The following is a 23769-nucleotide window of genomic DNA, read 5'->3' as shown; positions in this document are numbered from 1 at the left end:
GAGGGAAAGAGGAGTGAGACACCACCTTCACCCCTCATGTCAAGGTGACCTGCTATAGGAAATACTGCAGCATGCAGATCAGAGAGAATCCCTGTTATACAGCACCTCTCATTTACTGCACTTTCGACAGATCAAAACACTAAAATATGTGTTGACATGGGTTGAATATTGTACCTTAGAAAATCACTCTGAAGACTCTTCTAAAGCAGAAATTCATTGTACATTGTATTTTGTCCAGCAGGTAAAACATTAAAAGTTCAGTAACCATTGCATAGTTCCTTAACTATAATTATGATTACATTTTAGTAGTTTAGTGAACTTGATGTAAAAATAGCATAGCATGGCTATTCATAGATTTTGACATTCTGAATTCTTCAAAAGAAGACAGAATGCATTAGGGTCTGTTGTATAAATAGATAATGGATCGGAGCGAGATATTATATTTATCCAACTCAATAAAGCAAGACGAGGAAGATAATTCTATCCTGAGTCACAGAGATAATGATATCTGGCTCCAGCCCATTACAGGCTGCAGCTCTCTATAAAAACCCTCTGCTCTCGCCATATAGAGAGGCTGGGCTGTTAGGAGACTCATGTGGCCTGCCTAAGCCCAGGACTGCTTGAGTCAGCCCTCTGCTGTTCCATGAAAGTCACCTTCCCATGCGCTCCATCCTCACACTGGGGTTAGGGGAGGGAGGATTTATTTGCGTGGTTCCAGAATTCCAGGGGCCAGGTGGGCTCGTTACTCATGTCAAATGGAAGTTGTAAGTAAAATGACAGGCCTTACGACTGGTTGCTGCCATCAGATTAATTTCGCCCCCTATTAGCATAACGAACAGCTCATTTCAAGTCATATTAAAACACTGCAGATCAATTAGCCATAAGAGCTGTAACCTTGGCCCAGGGAGTGGTGGTGGGAAGTCTGAGCTGCTACCTGAAGCTCTGGCCCTGTTCTGATGAGCCCTTCCCAGCTTTCCTTACATCTCTCTCCCTCCACTGCCATTCTCCTGCCCTCAGCACACATAATCCTAGCAAACCCCTTAGAAATGGCTACTTTCAGCTGACTCCCTATGGCGTTGTGTGCTTACACCATCACATTGACATTTTCTTTAACGTTGTCTTCTGACATGGAAAAGTGGTGTCTGTCTCTTGGTCAAATGTTGCACTTAGTAGTAAAAATACAATTTATTTGAACAAAGTATACATTTGTCTCAAATCCACATTTGAGGGAGTGCTCCAAAAGGCTTAGCCAGTGTGTGACAAACAAATGTGAAGTCTAGGCTACTTTGTTAAACTTTGTTATACTTTGTGTTTGGTGGTCCTCTTTGGTCTGAAGCACTAAACTACTAAAATCACTTGTACAACTTTGTCAGCCATTCCATTCCAATTTGTACCTCTTTGAATACGGCTGATAAGAATGGATTATTATGAGTTTCTTAAACGCATCTACATAATCCCTTGACAAAGCTTTGACGTCTTTGCATGGTGTTCTTCACTTAAAATGTAACGCTAAATGATGTGTTTTGTGCTCGTGCTACATTTGACTCTGTAAAGTCGTTCTAATCAAGACTTCATAGACACATGATTTGAGTCCCTGCTGTTCAACAGATCTGAAATTCTCTGAAGCAGCAGCTCACTTCTTCCAAGGTCCCAGCCCCTCTCTGTCTGATTGCAATAAAAACACCTGTGATTGGATTGTCTCTGATTGAAATGATGTGGGTCTACCAAAGTGATGGCCCCACGTTCCACAGAACAATGGAGGGTTTCACTTTTTTTAACCACACGTTATGCACTACCATCTCAGAGATTTTCATCCACTGAAAGCCAAAAAGTGGTATTGACTTTATGTGTGTGCCATGTGATTTTATGTGATACCGACAGTGATTTGATGGTATTTCTAAACAACAAACAAAGACCATTTGTCTTGCAGTCATAAACAGGACTTAAGTAAATGTTTGTAATAGGCTGTTTCTCTATCATTCATATCACTGCAGGATAATAAATATGTACAGTGTGGAGCTGCATAAATAGAATTTGCAGAATGAGATTGATACCACACTGGCATTAGTAAATGAATTACTGTAGTTATTGAAAACCACGCTCTGCACATTACTCTTCTGGTGTTGAAAACAAGAAAGGTTCAATAAAAAGTTATTGTGTTTAATGTTTAACTTCATGCTCTCCCAACTAAATCAGTGTTTGATAAAGAATAGTTCTCAGGTTCATCACCAAAGTCTATTGGGAAACCTTTTACAGTGTTTAGATGCATTGCAGTGTGGTACAGTATTTATGGAATGATGCATGGTGGGTAATAATGAGAGGTACGAGAAAGACATTATTCAAGTAGAACAGTATTATGGTATAGATAGATTATAAGTTAGGATTCAGTAGGGCATACATACTTGAAGACATGGGAAATATTACTTTTCACAGGAAACGATGTAATGAGCAGGCTATTCAGACTCGGTTGTGGAGGAAACTCACTCTGAACTGAAGTTGAACTACTGTAGATGTGGAAAGTTTCACAGTAAAACTGGATCCTCAACTTGCTTTGGAAAAAAATAATGGGGTCAGTCAACAAACATCAATTTCCTTTGAACCATCAGTAACAGTCTCTTTCATTGCCCGCTATTCTCTAATGAAACTGAAGTGGTGCCTAGAAGGCTCTGCATGAGTGGTGAAGATCGCGGCTGCCCTCGTCTACGATCTTGTTTTGGCTCGTGCTGAGCCTGGAATGACAGCCATTTGTGTTTGCAGTTGATGTAGTAGTGACTCCCTGGGCCCTCAAACCCATTTTTCCTACCTCTGTGTTTGGGGCAAAGGGAACCTGACATCGTCCCACAGGTTCCTTTAAAGGTGTATTCATTTAATCTTTTCTTAAAAAGATTTTGGTGCGAGGTCACAGATCAAATCAGGGCTGCTTTCCGACTCAGTGACCATTTAATCAAGCTCGAGTCCATTTGCAGTGCTCTTTCACGCTACCTTTTGTTCATGGTGTGCAAAGGTGATGTCATTCAGCACAGACCTAAGAATCCCATTCCTCCGAGCTTTAGAGGTTGGGTGGGTGACTTCCACTCAACCTTTAAAGCACAGAGGATTGGTGTATGTCCGTCCTTGCTTGAAATGCGTCCCTGAACATTTACTTCTACTCTTCTTCTCTGACTGACAGTATTTAAAGAGATCGTTCAGTAAATTTAGACTTTAAAGCATCTATCTTATTACATTATGTTCACAGACAGGTGTCCTGTTGCCTGAATCTGATTTCATTATTTGGATGTTCCTTCCATTATGATACTGAAAAGGTTTTTATCTGATGATTTATCAGACGGAATAATCATCAAACGTACTCTATTTGATGTTTGCAAGATAGGCCATTAACTACAACCTTGAATGCCACAAAAGTGAATGCTCATATAGATAGGAATTTTAAGTAATATCTTTGTATTAATAGTGACACACCAGGGCAAGCCAATGTGTATCACGTTTCAGGTAAGATCCAAATGCAGACTGTGTTGAAGTAACAATGTTTATTACAGCAACAGGGGCAGGCAAACGACAGGTCGAGGCAGGCAGGAGTCGATAATCCAGAGTAGTGGCAAAGGCACAGGACAGCAGGCAGGCACAGGGTCAGGTCAGGTCAGGCAGAGGTCGGTAATCCAGATTAGGGTAAAAGGCACAGGATGGCAGGCAAGCTCAGGGGCAGGCAGAGTGGTCAGGCAGGCGGGCTCAGAGTCAGGACAGGCAATGGTCAAAACCAGGAGAGCGAGAAAAAGAGAGGCTGGGGAAAAGCAGGAACTGAGACAAAACACTGGTTGACTTGACAAACAAGACGAACTGGCAACAGAGAACACAGGTATAAGTACCCAGGGGATAATGGGGAAGATGGGCGACACCTGGAGGAGGGTGGTGACAAGCACAAGGACAGGTGAAACAGATCAGGGCGTGACAATGTGATTTACCTAATACATTAATCATTTAAACAGTTTTTTGTCTTTCAAATGACTTATTTAACCTATTGTGATTGATTATTGTTTATTTAAACTGCCAATCATAGGCCAACATAGAACTAATTACATAGTTTTAATGTATATTTAAAGCGCTGCTCAATTATTACAACTGTGGCATGGGGGGGAAAATTATTTGATGTACCTTTTTCAGTTTACTTTGGGTATTTCATAGTTTAATCTTTGTCAGCATGGGGAATTACTACTGTATGTATGTACATGTTGAAAAACATTTGTTCTTTTGAGGATGTTCATCATAAAAATTGTTAACACACAATCTATAGATATTTTCCGTTTTAGCATGAATTTTAGCATAACACATTTCAACAGACATCCTCATTCATAGCAGCTTGCAATTAGTCCATTTCAATTTGAACGCTGGATAGTGGTACAGGGATCACAATCTCTTCAACAGTAAGTACCTAGTCATAACATTCAGTACCATACACTTTTTCAATAAAGTGCACAAACACTGGTTGTTAAAAGGAGAGTAAAATGCTGGATAACCTGCACACACTAAGCGTATCCATTCAGCGGCACGTTGTTGATGGTGTGACTCAGCGGTTGTGTTGCTCCACCATACCAAGGCTGTTTGTGTTTAAGACATGAGAAGTCAGCTCTCCTGTAATCCCCTTATGGCAGATAGGGAATAAACCAGTCAAATCAATCTGATCTCTAAAGTCAACTGTTAATGAGCAATGATTACATACGACTGAAACAACCAAACTCATTATTTCAGCTGCTCATATGTGAGCTTTACTTCGATTTGTTTCCTTTGAGTTTCCATAAGAGAGATATTAGTAGTCGGGCTGCAAGTGTCACATATAGGTGTCTCAGCCATTAACCAATCATGTGCTTGTAAAGCAGTTAGCTAAAGCTACTATACACAGAGGGTGCGTTCGTAAATCCACTCTAGACTGTCAGTGCGTGCTCTGAGCGTTCGTAAATTCAGAGCCTTGTCATATTGTCCATTCTGAAATTCAGAGCGTTTTGCTCTCGGAGTGTTCAGAGTGCACTGTGTAGATTGATGAGGAAAAAATCCATTTAATACATTTTAGAATAAGGCTGTAACGTAACAAAATCTGGAAAAAGTCAAGGGGTCTGAATACTTTCCGAATGTACTGTATTTCCAGACACAAATGAGAGAACACCTCATTCATTTTACCAGCAGAGCTGCTAGAGTGTTTTATTGTTATCAAGAGGGTTAATGACTGTAACTGTGTTACTGGCAACAATTTAATTCCGTTTTTTTGTCGATGTTTACTTACACCTGTCATAACAACCGAGTTTAGGGCGTTCGTAAATTTCCCTATTTATTCTGCACTCTGGCACTCAAACCAGAGTGCTCTAAAATCGGAGTAGGTTGCCAGGGTGAATTTACGAACGCAGCCAAACTGATGATCCTTATTAATATCCAAGAGTGACACACCTCCTTCCTATCACTATGGCAACTCAGATTCATCAACTAAACCTTTTTTTTGTTTCTCTCTTGCGCTCTCTCCTCTTTCATTCTGTGTAAACTTTCCTCCCTCGCTCTTCTTCTTGTTTTATCTATGTGGTGGATTCATTAATTTGATCTCCTGGACTGATATTCTCTTTAGCATCTTTATGGGTTTTACTCCTGCATTTAATTAGGCCTCTCTTTTATACTGAAATATGAGAGGAGAAGACTGTTTAGATGACTTTATCTATGCATTTATCAGATCCTTTTGGGCACAAATGTTGTGTTGATTCATTTTGTATGGTACTGTAGCATCCATTCATTTAGATCTTGGCATGTAAGCCAACATTCATCCTAACTTTGTTTTGTCTGTTCTCACCTTTCTGTGACCTTACCTGCAGTCTTCCTCCACTAATATGTTGCAGTGCTAGTATGTGCAGCACATATGGATGTAATGAAATGACGGTGATCCTAATGTGCTCCTATTTCAGAGGAAAATCTATATCGAAATACAATGTCAAATTTGTTCTTGTTAGCTTTTTATGTTATATTCAGTCAGATAATATCATGCAGCATGATAGTACTTTAGTTAGTTTTATACAAATGGCATGCCTATCGGTACAATATTTTAGTTTTAAGGCTTTCAATCGAGAGATATTCCCACTCCCAGCGACCAGAGGTGAAAGACTGAATATAAATCAGCATTACATTCTCAACTCACTAATCCCTTTCTTTAACACACTTATGAGTATGGTGTGTCAGTGGAGAAATGCTCATCAAGAGGTTTTATAGGATGTCTTTTTATCATGGGAAATGTAAACTATCATAGCTACAAGAGCAGTACAAATTGAAAATGTTTGTTTTTCTCCTGTATTTTTTATCTTTATTTAACTGCCTGTTCAGGGGCAGAATGACAGATTTGTACCTTGTCAGCTCAGGGATTTGAACTTGCAACCTTTCGGTTACTAGTCCAACACTCTAACCACTAGGCTACTCTGCCACCCCAATTCCCATTTAATGATATATCCCGCAATGAAATGTTAACAACTCTTCAGTAGGGGCAGCTCATACGCAACAATTTAAAATGTAAACCATGTTACACTATGATTGAATCATGCATTCCACTAGAACTAGATAACTTCATGAGTGGTGTCATAACTAAGATACATAGTGGTCTGTTTATAGGTGGATGAGGGAACATTTGTTCTGAATGTAATAAGAAACAGCTACAGTCATTCTTTAAGGTATGGATTTGCTGTAAGGTGTGCTGGTTGTAGGTTTTGAGCTTGAAGAATTCTTGGATTTTCTGTTGTGTGTGCTTGTGTTTATTGATTTGTTTTCCTGGGAATCGATGGTGGGTGTGGTGTTTTCCATGGTTATCAGACTGTAATCAGTCAACTGCAGGAAAACCATCACTTTTTGTTACGCATGACGTTGCAAAGGTTACTCTGTGCGTTAATGCGATCATGCATTCAATAAAGAGCAGGCATTTTTGGAGTCATGATGCATTACATTAGCGGAGTGCTATAAAGGCATCACAAAAAGCCATTAGACATCTCAACACATTTTTCAAGTGATGAGTCTGTCTATTGTCCTCTTTCTTGTACTTCTGTACATTTAACATTTACATTTGCGTTATTTAGAAGACACTCTTATCCAGAGCGACTTACAATTAGTGCATTCATTTTAAGGTGTGTGAGACAACCATCACTTTACTCTGCTCTCTTGCTTTTCCAAGCTGTTGACACGAGCAGATGCAGCAGAGTTGTCCGTTTTCGATCCTTTTTCATAATCTGCAAACAAAGAGGCCCTTGGCGCTAAAACCAGCATGGCTCCATAATAAACTGTGTGCCATGTTTTAACTGTCTCCCTCAGAGGCATGTGGGCAGACACGCAGCGTGCATGTAGATGAGCCCTAGTCTAGAAGATTGCTTTTTTACAGCCTCTCAATCAAAGCCAGAGTGCAAACACTGCAGCAACAGATGGGGGCAGAGTGTACCTCTCGCATTACAATACTCTCCCACAGCCATTGTTGCTGTAGGATGTGCCGAGACACAGAGGGGTTAAAGAAGAAGGGGAAGGAGGGAAATAAAAAGCATGGATCAGGCCCTACAGAGGCGGCTGATAAATGAATTAGGGTGTTACCTCACGAGTGAGGAGTGCACAGCAGCCAGATTGATATTCTTCAGAGATGTTTAGCCTTTCACACTGAGCTCTCAGCAGCCGCTGCTGATCCGGCAGGGCTGTGGGGTCCAAGTCCCCTGGGGATCACTCTGCATTAAAAACGTTGACCTGTGACATCACTTCCTGCCAACGCAGCACTGTTGTCATGACTGTGATGTCCTTGGACCCCCTTGTTGTTGGTCCTGTTGACCAAGGTTTGTTCTCTTTTTCCCCCTTCAAATTGGTGTCTATGTTATTTTGGGGTGTGCTATTGTCAAGGCCGAAAATATGCCTCTGCCAACGGTGCTGGACACTCATTAACCTCCCCCTCTCCTCTCCATCACCACGGCCCTGACATTTCACCCTCCAGAGTGTCACGAGCAATAAAGCCGTGCTACTTACATTTTTTAATTTGGGCTTCTGTTGATGTGTGAACAGCTGTAAGACTGAATGGCATATCTATCATCTTCCCCCTCAGAATGGAGCAGGGTCAAATGCCATCAGTTACTATCACAGGAAACCCCTGATGCTTTTATTTATTTGGCCTGCATATTCATGTGCGTAGTAGAGAGATGAGAGAGCACCTGCTGGCGTGGGCTCTGTGAGATGTCCAGCCCTGTTATTTATAGCCAGGATCCTGGGTTCACTCTTAGATGTTGGCACTTCCCCTCTAGACAGTAATGCATTATTCATCTCAAAATGACTAATATTTCGCCCCATGGCTCTTAGCAGTGTGCCAGGATTGACCAATGGCTATTTTGTAATTAATGCAAATCGAGCGAAAAGCAAAATAACATATTTACTTTCATGCTTGCTATTTTTTGCGCGCTTGACTGAAACACTTCCAGCAGCTAAATCTAAAATACTCAACTTAACCCACACACCCAACACCAGGCGTAGAGATGGCAAGACCAGATTGGTTCTCTGCAATGCCCATCTGCCTCCTCACAATATCATTGGTTTTTTAAACAGAGGTTGCTAGGATTTGAAGTTCAAGCTGTAGGATGAAGGTTTAAATGTGGACAGATCAGTGAGAGCGAAGGTAAAGACTCAAACTGTTGAGCAGCTCCATTGGGTCACCTTCAGGTAAGCATAGGAACTCATTGTGTGGGGATATATAGACGGATGACTAAACCAGTCAGCATACATACCCCAGCCAGAGCAGTGGAAACCATTCCCAGAAAAGTGCTTCTCTGTCAGGGAATTGATTCAGTGTAAGAGTGGTTAAAAATATCCCAGGACGCCATTAGCTGATGCTTTTCAGCTTGTGTGTGTGCTAAGCTCTGAGATGGTATACTTCAGCCTTCATTCCTGTCTAGATGTTCATTGCAATGATGGCATGTTTGGTAATCACACCACCCGGTCTCTGCTGTAGTGCAAAAATAGATAGACAAATAAACATAATTAAATACATCATAAACATGTCTCAGCACAGGAACAGGATTCTAATCTGGGAGAAATTTGGGCCCTCTGAAGATTTCATTGGAATTTAATGAGCCGCAGAATATAAATGAAAAATGTGAACATGTCTGATTAACCTCAGCATAAACTGTGTAATAGGTTGACAGACAGGCTAGAGATCATTTGCTCAGGTACCACTGCAGTCAGGAGTAGGAGGTGGCCACGTTTCACAAGCTCAAATTATTGATAAGGCTAGTCAGAACGCTCTTTTGCATGTTATTAGACTGCAATCAAAATAACATTTACATGTTAATTTATGTATATTACCCTCTTTTCTGAAGAGATGTGTCAGCTCCCTATACTTAAATATAAATGTATTCCACCATTCAGCATGTCTCCTAGTCTCCTAATTTTTTTTACTGAAAAGTCATAGATCAAATGTGGTCATATAAAACATAATTGCAACATCAAATTGATTGAGTTGCAACCTATGTCTTAGGCCAGTAAATTTCCATTAGGCCTAAATGTACAATCTGTAGTTTTACTGACATGGTAGGACTGATGAAGAGGGTTTTTGCATGAGCAAAAATAATTTATAAGTCTCACGTAAGTGGTCTTCTTATTGTTCTGACATTATAGTCTATGTCCAATCACGTTAGTACATTCTTGGAATTTTATATGAGTTACACAGTTTAGTCCACTCCTGTTCTCTATTCAGTTTTTAGCCCAAAGGAGGGTTTAGATGCAACTTTGCTTATTTAAGGACTTGACCCTGGAAAATACCCCCAATTAGTGGGAGAATGAAACCATTTAATTGCATTAACATAATGCCTTCTAACGATCATTATGTCCACCAGAATAGTCATGATAATAAAGTAATTACTATTTTGAGAGCACAATTAGCCTCACACCTTTCGGGTGCTATAATTACAACCCATACATATAGATGGGTAGTCTCTGTGACTTGGCCTGTGGAGAAGTTGGATGTAGAGACACCAGATAGGTTGTCAGAGACCAGCCAGTCAGTATAAAGATGTTATGGTGTACTGACATGGTAAGAATGCCCTTCAAGAGACAAATTGGTTTTTCTGTTTGCGTGAATATTTGTGTTGTTTTTCACACTTTCTCCATTAGAAAAGCTTTTAGGAACAGAGGCAGTTGAAATAGAGAGAGTGAGGTGGTATGAGGGAGAGAGGGAGGAATGAGAAAAACAGATTGGTTTTCATGCCTGGTAGTCAGCGGGCCTGTAAATCTCCCAGGAGCGGTCCGGAAGACAGCAGAAGGTTGATAGTCATCCATCACTTCTGACAATTCCAGCGCTCTGGAGTGGGCTTGACGGGGGACCCTGAGCAAAAATGCTGCAAGAGATGCAAGAGATAGAGAGAGCTGCTAGACTGAGCAAATTAACTCTGCCATGTTTAAAGCAAGAGGAACATCAGTTGGCTCTGGATTAGGTTTATTCATTTCTTGATTTGACGATCTTCTTGGTCCTCCTCCTGCAGCAGGAGACAGTTGTCTGTAGAGGCTGTCATTAGTTCTAGCCTGGCCGTATGAGGTGAGTGGACCTGTAGGACTGGCAGCTCTTCTAAATCATACAGGAGGGAATCATAGAGGGGAAATGCTTCAGTAGGAGAGAAATAGCCAGGTTTCCTCAAGAGACCAGGGATTGTACTTAATATTTAGAGCATGGGCATTTCTCTTGCCAAGGTGAATATATTAAAAGCATGGGCTGTCAGTATGCATCGCTCTGCTCTTTACTTGTGTGGATGTTGGAGAAGACACATGTTTGATAGGGGAGGGTTGTGTGAGCACAGAGATACTTTGTGGCACACAGATATCAATATTCCTCATATTTATCTGGTTAAGGGTTTATCCATCTGAAAATTCAGCTGGCGAGAAATGAAGACCAGGCTAATAAAGATAGCTGCATGCTCACAGCATGCGTCAAAGCTCGCTGTGTTTTATTGCCTGAGAGCTATCGAAACACTCTCCCGATTACATTGGAGGCAGTGGAGTCATATCTGAAGCAGTGTGGCAAGCTGACCATGGAAAACATACACACACACAATCAATACATTTAACGCATTCAAAGTATACATACATATTCACACTGTATATAAGCATTGTCACGTTCGTCGTATGAATCGGACCAAGGCGCAGCGTGGTATGCGTACATTCTTAATTATTATAAGAACGAACACTGAACAAACAAACAAAATAACAAAACGAAACATGACGCTAATATGAGTAGTGCAGACAGGCAACTAAACATAGAACAAGAACCCACGAACACCAAAGGGAAAATGGCTACCTAAATATGATCCCCAATCAGAGACAACGATAAACAGCTGCCTCTGATTGGGAACCATATCAGGCCACCATAGACATACAAAACCCCCTAGACAATACAATAACTAACGTACCCACCCTAGTCACACCCTGACCTAACCAAAATATAAAGAAAACAGATATCTTAGGTCAGGGCGTGACAAGCATCTATAGGCTACATATGGTAACTTAGTTATATGCTGTATATATATGCTTGAAAATGCGCTCATAGCGCAGTAGTGCCGAGTCTGTTATACAAAGTATTTTAGCAGTTTTATATTATTATTGCCTCAGCTGTAGAAATGTCCTCAATAGGTTAATGGAATGCTTTTTGAACTCAGAGGGTATTATTGTCTCTCTATGTCTGACCTTCTACATTGTCTGGAGGATATTGAGCTTGACTGTCAGACACTCAAAGGAAAGGCCTAATTAAACTTGTTTGAATCGTACATGGCCATACAATGGATTTATAGATTGCCTTTCACGTAAAGACCCAAAGCGTGAACTTCCTGGTTCTCTGGTTAAATAATAGATACCAATACAAAAGGCTGTGAATGCCTATCCAAACAAAAGGTCTGACTGCTGCTTTAAATGACTGTCACCGTTTCCTGTAATCTGATAGCTCTGAAACAAGACTTTTGAATACATATTTTTTTGAGAAGGAAATTAAAAGCTGACATTTAAAGGCTACCCAGCAGGTCTTCAGATCAATAGTTAGGTATCTGAGACTTCACATTACTTTATTTTACAGAGGACATTTCAAAACAATACAAAACCCCCAAAAACAACATCCTATTTTTGCTTTGTCCATGTGAAGCTCAGGTGGCGACAGGAAGACAACAGGAGATGCCACTGACAGTGTAATATTTTTAACCTGAGGTCAGCGTCCCCTCCACAGGCCGCCACCCTGAGCTGACATTGGCAGCTTGTGAGCGTACTGTCAGGTCTTCCAAAGCAAAGAGCTCTCCTGCTCCTGCTAATCCCCCACAGGAGACAACCCTGTCCCTCTGCATCTTGAACTCATGGCCATGCAGTTTTTTTTTACAACCGGTGTGATGAAGGGAGGTTAACCACAGGTCATGATTGTGTTGCGTTAGACAGGACCTTCACCTCTGGGACCAATAGAGTAAAGCCTTGGGATTGTAGTGTTCTGACTGTGTGAATCCTCAAAGGCATACCCCATAGCACTAAAAGCGTGAAATGTAACCCTTGCCGTATCTTTAGGCTGAGGTCTAGCCCTGTGTTTTATAGGGAAGAACTGTTGCTGTATTCCTGTCTGCCGTGGCATCAGGGCTGTCAGTCACTTCATTGTGAATCTGATGTTGGCCTGGTGGTGATGCTTTCCCAGCGATCGACTGATCAAAGCCTGCTGGAGAGGAACAGGTAGGCTGCCACGAACAATAAGCCTGGGTGTCTGTGATGACTGGAGACACACTCTTTTCACGCCATTTCGCCCGGTGGGTGGTGCTGTAGATTTCAGCGCGCATACAGGTGCACACCATACACAGTCATTGGTGCACACATTGGTCAAGAACGAGCCAAGCACTTGCTCAAGTCCGATCGTAGAATCTACTCAACACACCGCTAAGCCATAGAGTACTGGTTGGCTAAGCCTAACTACAGTAATGGATGTTATTCTGTTTCGTCAGGGAGCCACAAAGATTAAGTAAACAATTGTAATCGCTGAATTCACGTTATGTTTCCTGTTTCATGCAGCCACAGAATTGAAAGAAGCTAAACAAATGATTTTGTATTTGAATTTTGCATCGTTTTAAGTAGAGAGATATCATTCACACAAAGTAATGAGACTGGGTGTGTAAGTATACCTCCAGGATAATATGGTAAAGTTGGCCTCATGTATAGGCCCTCAAACAAATAAATAAGACCAAGGACATACAAAATCCATCAGATTAACCGGTTTTAATTAAGCCAGCAACGCTGATACCAAATTCATTATTGTTAAGAAAAAAAAGAATTATCACATTGGGAGAGATAGAGAGATGCTCACACACATAGAGCTAATGCAGCTATTTCTACTACTGTACAACCCACACACGTATCATGCATATCAATGTATTTATACATGATCATTGATCATACTGACCTGAAGTATTGGTTAGCTTTTTTTTGTAGTTCACATCAGTCACTGAAAAGGGAGGGGTAAAGGGTAGGCTAGGCTCAGTAGTTCTGATCTTCTTCATCTAAACGCAAATAATTAATCTCATTGATTGAGAGTATACAGGTATTATTGCATGATGACTAACCAATCACAGTGAAATTAGATTCAATCTAGTCATATTTTTAATTCAGGTAAATTTAGTAGATTGGCTTGATAGCGGCATTGACATTGTTGGTTGGCTAGTAAGCTAAACTTGACATTACACATCGTTCACTTTTGGGAAAACTGGTCCAGCCACTTGGTAGCTGGACCAGTCGTTAGTTCAAATAAAGCAATTATGTACTAATATGAAAATGCAATTGTAAACAATAACTTATAAACCCACCATAGTGATGTTGGTGAAGAGGTTAAGAATGAGGTCCCAAGCGGAGGGTTCTCGTTGAACATGGACGCGCATCTGACAGTCCTTGCACTTTTAAATCCACGCCCACTGTGACGTATACTGTAGCACCGCCCACCGGGCGAAATGGCGTAAAAAGAGTGTTTCTAGTGATGACTGAGGGGCTCTTTGCTGTGTACTGTGAGCCAGACAGACACAGATCCACTGGTTCTACAGTTCTGTATGTGTTCCATAGAGGGCAATGAGTCACTTCCTGTTCACTCCCTAGACCACTTAACTCTACTTAGTACCCATGACCCTTGATTCTCAATGTAAACAAAAGTGTCTACCATTCAACTCTGAAGTCTGAATCATGATTCATCATGTCTTGCTGCACTTCCCTGGATCTCTCAACTTGCACTTCTAGCTAGCTAGATCACATGTTGTGTATTTTTGTTCCACTGGTAAAGGGATTGCATTGTCCATATAGACTACCACCCCATTAAGAATAGTCTCTTTAATATTTCAGTGCTGGTTTCAGTTCAGGAGCTGGCCTCACTGTGGATTGATGTGTATCAAAAGACAGCATTTTGCACCCAAATGCTGTTTGACATAGAGCTATTTTAGTGTGGAGCCTGGACTGGGTTATCAGTGCCTGGCCTGGGAGCTCTGAGTGCTGTGTTTCTGTAGAGGTCAGTGGTTAGGTGGGGGCCACACTTCACATTCACTACCCTGATGCCTGTCAGGGGCGGCAGGTAGCCTAGCGGTTAACAAGCTGACTAGGTGAAACATCTGTGTCCTTGAGCAAGGCACTAAACCCTAATTGCTCTTGTAAATTGTTCTGGATAAGAGTGCCTGCTAAATGACTAAAATGTTAAATTGTTTTGGGGGAATTGTTGGGGAAGCTACTCTGAAAATATAGTTGACCAAGCTACCAATTACTTCACACTGGAAGAAGTTGAGCTACACTAAAGCTACCTTTTAAGAAAATATAGTTTACTACATTCAAACTACTTTGTGATAAATTATCATAACTAAATCTGAGATCACTCTGGGGTCAGATGTTAACAGACTATGTAATTAAGCCTATTAAACACAAAAAGTGACAATTAGGCAGGTCTGATTACGTAAAAAATACGTCATCCATATTTTATTTTCATTTAACAAAAGAAGTGTACTTCCAGTAGTTAGCTACATCGCTACATGGCAAAAAAGTAATTAACTACTGAAAACACCACCAAGATTTGAATTTAGTTCAACTACCACCAAGCTACGACAATATGTAGTTGAACTATATGTAGTTCAAAACTCCCCAACACTGCTTCCTTCTCTGCTGCTTACAGTCAACACATTGGAGCTAGATCAAAACATTCAGAAATGTATGAGATAGTACTCAACGTAGAATTTCTTGTTTTTTATTCATTTTACATTATTTCGCCAAAGGTTTCGCCAAAGGCAGAAATCTTCAACGAATGGTTACATAGTGGTTACACGGTGCTTGTATCATGGTGTGTGCTGCAGGGTGACAGAGAGACACCTGTTTGGGCTCCGCTCTGGCAGTGACAGGGACATAGGGGGGTTTGACATGCTTCATGGAGATGACAGCTCAGACAGCCTGGATGTTAATCTGTTCAAACTGTTCAATGTGTAATTACATTTCCAGGACAGTGCTCACCGCACCTAGGGAGACGGGCACCCAAATTGGTCCTGGGTGTAGGCAGAGTTTATAACGAGAGTGGTGGGCCTACAGCACCCAACCGCCAGTCAGTCTTCCTGCGTGTGATGAGTGGGCTCCAGGCAGCGTGGGCCACACAAACCACTTAATGACCCCAAAATAAAAAGACTCTCGAATTGGACTCCTCTTTCGTCCTCATCTCAATCTCCCATTGGCCTCGATGATGATGCTGTAGGACTCTGCAGACTGGCAAGGATCGCTGGAGAGCCACTCCTCATGGTAGCTAACACAGCTAGCACAGCTAATACAGCGAGTACACCTAGCACAGCTAATACAGCTAACACAGCTAATACAGCTAGCACAGCTAATACAGCTAGCACAGCTAAAAGATCCAGATGTGAGCCGCAGCATCAGCAGTACCAGCAGTTTTTGGATGTGGAAAGATTAATGTGTGCATAAGCACAGAGAGGCAATCAGGGCTAGTGATGATTTTCCATTATAAAGGACAGGGACACATATGAGCTATGATGCAGTGTAGGGTACGTGTGAGAGGCTCGGTGTCGAAGTGGATGATGAATGATGACCCTCCAGTGTAGATCTGTCACACTCATGCCACTTCTGCTCCCTGTTAATGCCAGTGAAGGGTGAAGGTTTAAAGGCTTAAGAAATTCAACCCCCCAATGATGTGATCAATCTGAGAGCCAAACCTTACAGCAGCATCAGCACTGTACTGTAGGCCTATATGCTGTGGTTTGGTCTACTGTTTTTTGAACAGTCGCTCAGTTTCTCCATCTACATGTTGTATAAATTCTCTCACAGGTATGCTGGCTGGATGATTAACTTTCAGGCATGCATGCTGTTGTAATGAGTTTGGACTATAATACAGTGAATCTGCCTAGATACAACACCATTGTGCATCATGCAATGAAATCAATAACAGGTCTCTATGTTTATGGGTCTCAGTGAAATATGACTTCAAAGAACACACTGTCTTCTCTTCCTTGTGTGAGTCTTCATGTGATCTAGTGTTGAGCTTGAAGAAGAGGGAAGGAACCTCTTTAATCACCTTGTCTTAACAGAAGCACAGAGACTGTTGCAGCCTGCCTGCTTTGGTGGAGTACAGAGCTCCCCCTCAGAGTTCAGACGCTTAACAAATAGATTACAGGCATGAGACACAGCCACTGAATAAGACAATCTGAATTGGAGAAAAAGAAGAAAGATGACCAATGTAAGGCAGAGAATGAGGATGTATTTGCCTGAGGAAAAGCTGAAAGTAGGCTGGCAACAGATGTGCAGGGCAGTAAAGTGTAATTGAAATGCCAGCAGCGATGGTCTTATCTCCACGGTACAGGAGCCTGCTGCCAGTCTGAACATCAGTTAAATGTCATTTTACCTAAGTCTGAATCAGCCTGCCACAATCCCTGCTCCTGTGATGGCAAGGAGGGAGGGGGAAGAGGAGGGGGTGTTGTAATAGGATTTCAGTAGCACACAGTTCACTTCCACCACCTGGACTTAGTTGGTAATTTGATATGGTCCATCAATAGGATTCATTTACTGCATGGTGATATTATTATCATTATTTATATATTTATTATTCTCTCCCCCTCCATATTTCTTCCCCTGATTCTAATCAGGGATCCTGGCGGAGGAGGGGGGTCCCAGTGCATTTCCTGGGAGAGTAGGAAATATCCCTCACTCAGCCATGAATGAGGGTTTTAAAGCCAAGCTGGCCCCATGGTAACCTGTCTGTTTCAGCATGATCATCTGTTAGGCCACCATTTCACCATGCTATCTGTTGACAGACATGTCCAGTCTTTTCATCTGTACTTTATAGTGTGTTGTACTATAATGTATTGAAGCTCACTTTCTTATCTCTACTCTGACATAATAATTAGTCATTATATACGATTGATGAGTGGTGTGTTGGCATCATGAACGTTCCTCTATTTCCCTCTCAGTGCTCTCACCTTCTGATATTTCTACCTTTTCATATCATCCCCTTTTTCTTGTTCTTGAATTCTTCCAATCTAATGGAATGTTCACATTTGTCTTTCAGAGGGTGATTTTCAACATTGTCAACTTTAGCAAGACCAAGAGCCTGTATAGAGATGGCATGTCTCCAGTGGTGAAGTCCACCAGCCGGCCTAAATGGTACGTTTACGGTTTTCAAAATAAAACATTTAAACTGCACGTTTTGGAACATGACATGCGATACAAGGACCTTTATGATGAAAGCTTAAACCCACACATTAACTGAGGTTTTACTTTAAACCTGAAACCTTCATGTTTATTATGATAGGAAAACCTACATGTAGTCAACCTCAGGCCATAACAGATCGATCCAGCTTGTCCAAACTGTCAGAATCAGAGTCATCTAACAGGTGCATAAAGGGGCTGTTTGATCTCACTCAAACACGTCTTTACCAACGCAGTAGGTAGTGGTTGAGGGCAGATTTCTAGATTTTAACTTTTTCCAAAGTACTACTTGCTTGTTTATTATTTAGTTGTGCTAAAATTGTTCTGCTACAACCTGTTCAACCTGTACCTCTAGTTTTCCAGACCTTATAAATAGTGTTTGAAGTTGTGAGATTGGATATGTTGCTAAAGATGTTCCGTTGCCATGGCAGCGATGTCCTGGTAGTTAGAGGGACAGTGACAGGGATGTTGATTAGAGAATTAGACATGAGGCAAGAGCAGTTAGATACAGTACATAACGCTTTGCGTAGACTTGGACCTACATAGGCTTAATGTTCTCCTGTAACTGAAAACTTGTCCCCTGTGTCACACTGTTCTGTGTCAAACATAAGGCCCCTTTACACCAAGCTCAACTAAAATGTTTGTTGTCATTCAACGAGAGACAAATCGTTTTTATGAAGAAAAATAATAGTTAAGAAATACTGAACCAAACATCTTAGACATCTTAGGTTAGATGTAAAATTGTGGGACTAAAATTTCCTCGGCTAAAACGTCAACATTTATGACAGATTTCTTTAGTTATCTTAGATTCATTTTGACTATTTTGAGGACAAACATTACTATTGCCACTTTTTTCTCATTTTTCAAGCAAAGGTCTTTTAAGGGAGTATGCGAGCGCACTCGTTCGGTTCACCTAGCCGAGTTCGGCTAGGCACCAGCCGAACCAAAGCATGTGGAAGGCTTAAGACTGATGCATTAGAATTCCAAAACTGATGTGTCTGGGCCCATTTGCATGTGAACCGTTGGGTGCTTATGTGATGGCTGTCGGAGGTAATAGTCGGAAACTGATGGATGCAGAGGTGGGGCGGGAGGGTGTCGTGGGGCTGGCCGCTGTCTGCCAGACACACCGAGGCACGGGGCGTGCCCGTTCAACAGGAGCCTTGACATCTGTCATAAGGCGATCAAGGGCAGCCATTGAAACACCAGGCATCTGCCACAGGAAACTGTCGACGTCTGCCAACCCCTGGTCACAGGCTAATGGGGAGAGACAATGAGAATGAGATGCCAGAGAGCAACAATAAACTACTTTGCATCTCACAGCCAGATTCACACTTTTTACATGCCATGTTACCATAGGGCTGTTCTGACTCTTTGAGCTCCACTTTCTCTCAATGTGTTCCGTTCAATGGCTTTGTGTGCAAATTTGTTTTATCTTGATCTGGTGGGAAACTTTATGGGAAAATGATTTTTTTTTAAATAAAATTTAAAAAAGATAACTTGTGCTGTAAGAAATGCTATTACTCTATTCTACATTGTTCTATTCCTGTTGTGAGAGAAAAAGTCGATACCTATCAATATTTTCTACAAGATGTGTTAAAGGATACAATGGGGAATAGATGGAGTTTTTGGCTATTGATGTGGCGATATGTGGAATTGCAATGACCCTGTGCCATTTATGAAAGAGGAATATCTAACTGAGAACACTTCTGCCTACAAATGCCACAGTCCGCCTCATCAAAGGGCTGCGTGGGGAGGCCTAATCAAACAGTGGTCCCCCCCATTTCCACAACCCTAGTCTCCCCCCCACTGCTACAATCCTAGTCCCCCCACTGCCACAACCCCAGTCCCCCCCACTGCTCCAACCCCAGTCCCCCCCTGATACACCTGTCCCCCCCGCTCACAACCGCAGTCCACCCTGTCCCCCCGCACTGCTACAACCGAGTCCCCCCTCTCAAACCCCACTCTACAACCCGCGTCCCCCATTTCCACAACCCGTCACACCCCAGGTCCCCACTGCCCACCCCAGTGCCCACCCCAGTCCCCCCATTGCAGAACCTGGTCCCCCTCTCCAACCCGTGCCACAACCCTGTCCCCACTGTCACCGTTGCCACCCCCACTCTCCAGACCTCGGCCACACCCTAGTCCCCCACTGCTACAACCTGTCCCCACTGCCACACCCCAGTCCCCCACTCTAAACCCTGTCCCGTTCCAACCGTCCCCAGTCCCCCACTCCACACTATCCCCCCCCTCTCACACCAGTGCAAACTGTCACCCACCTCTACAAACCTAGCCCCCCACTCTACACACCCAGGCTCCACCAGTCCCCCATGCTACACCTAGCCCCCCACTGCTCCCCTAGGTTCCCCCACTGCACGAACCCCTGCCACAACCCCTGCACAACCATCCCCCCCACTTGCACAACCCGTGCACAACCCGTCCCCCGCCAGTCAAACCCGTCCCCCATGCACAACCTGTCCCCCACGCAAACCCTGTCCCCCACTGCTCAACTAGATCCCCCCTGCCACACCCATGCACACCGTCCCCACTTGCACAACCCACTGCCCAACCAGTCTCTGCAATGCACCACCAGTCCCCCCCACTGCCACACACTCCACACCACATACCTCTCCATGCCACAACCCGCCCTACGTTCCACCTCCCCGTTACTGCTCAACCGCAGTCCCCCCACTTGCACAAACCCAGTCCCCCCCACTGCTCAACCCTGTCCCCCGCCATTCTCCAACTTGACGAAACCCCAGTCCCCCCACGCCAAACCCAGTTCCCCTCACTGCTACCCCACGTCCGCCCATGCCCACCGTCCCCTCACTGCTTAAATCCCTAGTCCCCCCACTCCCAACCCCGTTCCCCCTACGCTACAACCCTTAGTCCCCACTGAGCCACAACCCCAGTCCCCCTTACTGCTACAACCCCAGCATAGTGGGAGGCCAATGCTGGGAAGAGGATAAGACAGTGTTCAATGTTCTACTGAATCTGTGTTGTTTCTGGAGGATCTCTGACTGAATAGCAAGGGTAGAGCACTGCTTCTCTGTTTTCTATGAGATCACAGAGGTGTGACAAACTCCAAGAGGGCCCTGCTTAAACACTTACAGTGCCTTGCAAAATTCACCCTGGATTTCTTCACATTTTATTGTTACAAAGTGGGATTCAAATGGATTTAAATGCAATTTTTTGTCAACAATCTACTCAAAATACTCTGTCAAAGTGGAATATATATATTTTTAAATTACATAACTAAAATATAGTTGTTGCATAAGTATTCAGCCCCTTTGTTTAGGCAAGATTACATTTGTTCAGGAGTAAAAACTTGGCTTAACAAATCACACAATAAGTTACATGGACTCACTCTGTGTGAAATAATAGGGGTTGACATGATTTTTGAATGACTAACCCTTCCTCTGTCCCCCATATGTAGAACATATGTCAGGTCCCTCAGTCAAGTATTACATTTCAAGCAAAGATTCAACTACAAAGACCAGGGAGCTTTTTGAAATCCTCACAAAGAAGGGCAGTGATTGGTAGATGGGTAACAATAACACATCAGACATTGAACGTCTCTTTAAGCATGGTCAAGTTAATAATTATGCTGTAGGTTATGTATTAAACCACCCAGACACATTAAAGATACAGTTGTCCTGAACTGAGCTGCAGGACAGGAATGAAACTGCCCAGGGATGTTATCATGAGGGATTTTAAAACAGAGTTCAATGGCTGTGATGAGAGAAAACTGAGGATGGAGCAACAACATTGTAGTGACACCACAATAATGACTTGAATGATAATGTAACGGCAGATTTCCTCCTCTTCGTCTGAAGAGGAGGTGTAGCAGGGATCGGACCAAGACGCAGCGTAGTAAGTGTCCATGGTTTTAATATAATAAACTGAACAAGACACAATACAAAATAACAAAAGTAAATCTAACCAAAACAGTCCCGTGTGGCACAAACACTGACACAGGAAACATTCACCCACAAACCAACAGTGAAAAACAGGCTACCTAAATATGGTTCCCAATCAGAGACAATGCAAAACACCTGCCTCTGATTGAGAACCATATCAGGCCAATATGACAAACCTAAACATAGAAACACAGAACATAGACTATACCCACCCAGCTCACGTCCTGACCAACTAAATAAAGACTAAACAAAGGAAAATAAAGTCAGGAACGTGACAGATAAAGTGAAAAGAAGAATACAAGTATACAGAATATTCAAAAACGTGCATCTTGTATGCAGCAAGGCACTAAAGTAATACTGCAAAAAAAACACGGCAACAGAATACACTTTTTGGCTTAAATGCAAAGCCTTATGCTTGGGGCAAATCCAACACACCATTGAGTAACTGCCTCCTTATTTTCAAGCATGGTGGTGGCTGCATCATGGTATGGGTATGCTTGACATAAGCAAATACTGGGGAGTTTTTCAGGATAAAAAGAAACGTAATGGAGCTAACCACAGGCAAAATCCTAGAAGAAAACCTGCTTCAGTCTGCTTTACACCAGACACTGGGAGAGGAAGTAACCTTTCAACAGGACAATAACCTACAACACAAGGCCAATTCTACACTGGAGTTGCTTACCAAGAAGACAGTGAATGTTCCTGAGTGGCCAAGTTACAGTTTTGACTTAAATCTGCTTGAAATTCTATTGCAAGACTTGAAAATTGCTTTCTAGCCATGATCCCCAACATCTTGGCAGAGTTTGAAGAATTATGAAAAAAATGATGGGCTAATATTGCGCAATACAGGTGTCTAAAGCTCTTAGAGACTCACAGCTGTAATCGCTGCCAAAGGTGTTTTTAACTTTTATTGACTCAGGGACCTTCAAGTGAAGGTCTTTTAAGGGGGTATGTGAGCACATTCATTTGGTTTGGCCAGCCGAGTTCGGCTAGGCGCCAGCCAAACTGAAGCCTTCTGACGCCTTAATAAATGCATTTATATACTGTATGCTCTTGGGGAAATTATATTTTGTTTGTGTTTATGAAGGTCTTGGGTAACATCAAAATACGGAGAAAAAAATGTATTTCAAAGAATACAATAGCATTTTCATTAGTTTATGTTACCGTAGGCTATCCATTGCCGTGTGCTCACTGTGGAGCACATTGGAACGGTGGTTACTCTTAGAAAAAGTTATATTTTGAAATAGAGCTCATCTCTTCAATTTGTATAGTTATTTGGCAATGTTAAGGGTTTTGGAATCCTCAGCATTTGCTCTTTCTGATACTATATAGAAATGTGAAACACTGTGTGAAACAGTGAGTGAACTATGGTCAAGATGAATTTCCAGACTTGGGAGGAGACTAATAGGCTACATTTAACATTGCTGTCACTCTTAATAGTGGGGCCTATTGTTACTTTGCAGTCGCTAACCCAGTGTTATCAACACATTTGGTGGTGATACTGTTGATATTTGCAATAACAAAACTCCCTCTTGATTCATGGTTGAATACCGTTTCATCCGTGGTCCCCAGCTGGAGCTGTCAGGCCTACATTAGGTAGACTAGTTACTGTAAGCCTATTGGTTTTAAGCTGTTTAATACTGCACTAATCATTTAACTCTGGTCATGTTTTAAGTAATTAAGCTCTTGTGGCCAAATATTTAAGGGACAGGCAAAGCATGAGTACCTCAGTATTCTAATACCTTGTTTAAACAAGTCTCAGTAAACCTTTAGAAAGGGAGGCTCAAGGGCTTTTTAAACCCATATGAAAGAATGAATAAAACTCGGTGAGCTTACTGAGACCAAACATGACATCGTTTTTTTGGCCACAAGTGGTCAAGATCCTTTTAAAAGAGCTTCCATTTGCTTTTTCATGACAACAAAGCAGGCTCAAAAGTAGCAATCTTCTTTTGACATTGACAGATATTAAATAAATACAGTGCATTCGGAAAGTATTCAGACCCCTTTTTCCACATCTTGTTACGTTACAACCTTATTCTAAAATTGATTAAAATGTTTTTTCCCCCTTATCAATCTACACACAATACCCCATAATGACAAAAAAAACTGATATCACATTTACATAAGTATTCAGACCCTTTACTCA

The 23769-nt window shown here is 42.2% G+C and overlaps 1 protein-coding gene across 6 annotated transcripts in view; it reads left to right on the top strand.

The window, feature by feature from the left end:
* Positions 1-23769, top strand: part of bend5 (BEN domain containing 5) — a 444711-nt gene that overhangs the window by 159551 nt on the left and 261391 nt on the right. For 5 of the 6 annotated variants that reach the window (XM_024003944.1, XM_024003939.1, XM_024003938.1 and 2 more), the window contains exon 4: positions 17567-17661. In XM_024003944.1, the coding sequence (XP_023859712.1) occupies positions 17567-17661 (95 nt within the window). Of the gene's footprint in view, positions 1-12620; positions 12721-17566; positions 17662-23769 lie in introns of those variants that run through there. The other variant, XM_024003942.2, reaches the window with a different exon arrangement.

The sequence above is a fragment of the Salvelinus sp. IW2-2015 genome, linkage group LG16 (genome assembly GCF_002910315.2).
Source record: "Salvelinus sp. IW2-2015 linkage group LG16, ASM291031v2, whole genome shotgun sequence".
Classification (NCBI taxonomy): Eukaryota; Metazoa; Chordata; class Actinopteri; order Salmoniformes; family Salmonidae; genus Salvelinus; species Salvelinus sp. IW2-2015.
Note: the sequence above shows the minus strand (reverse complement) of the source record. Positions and strands in the feature narration are given on the sequence as shown.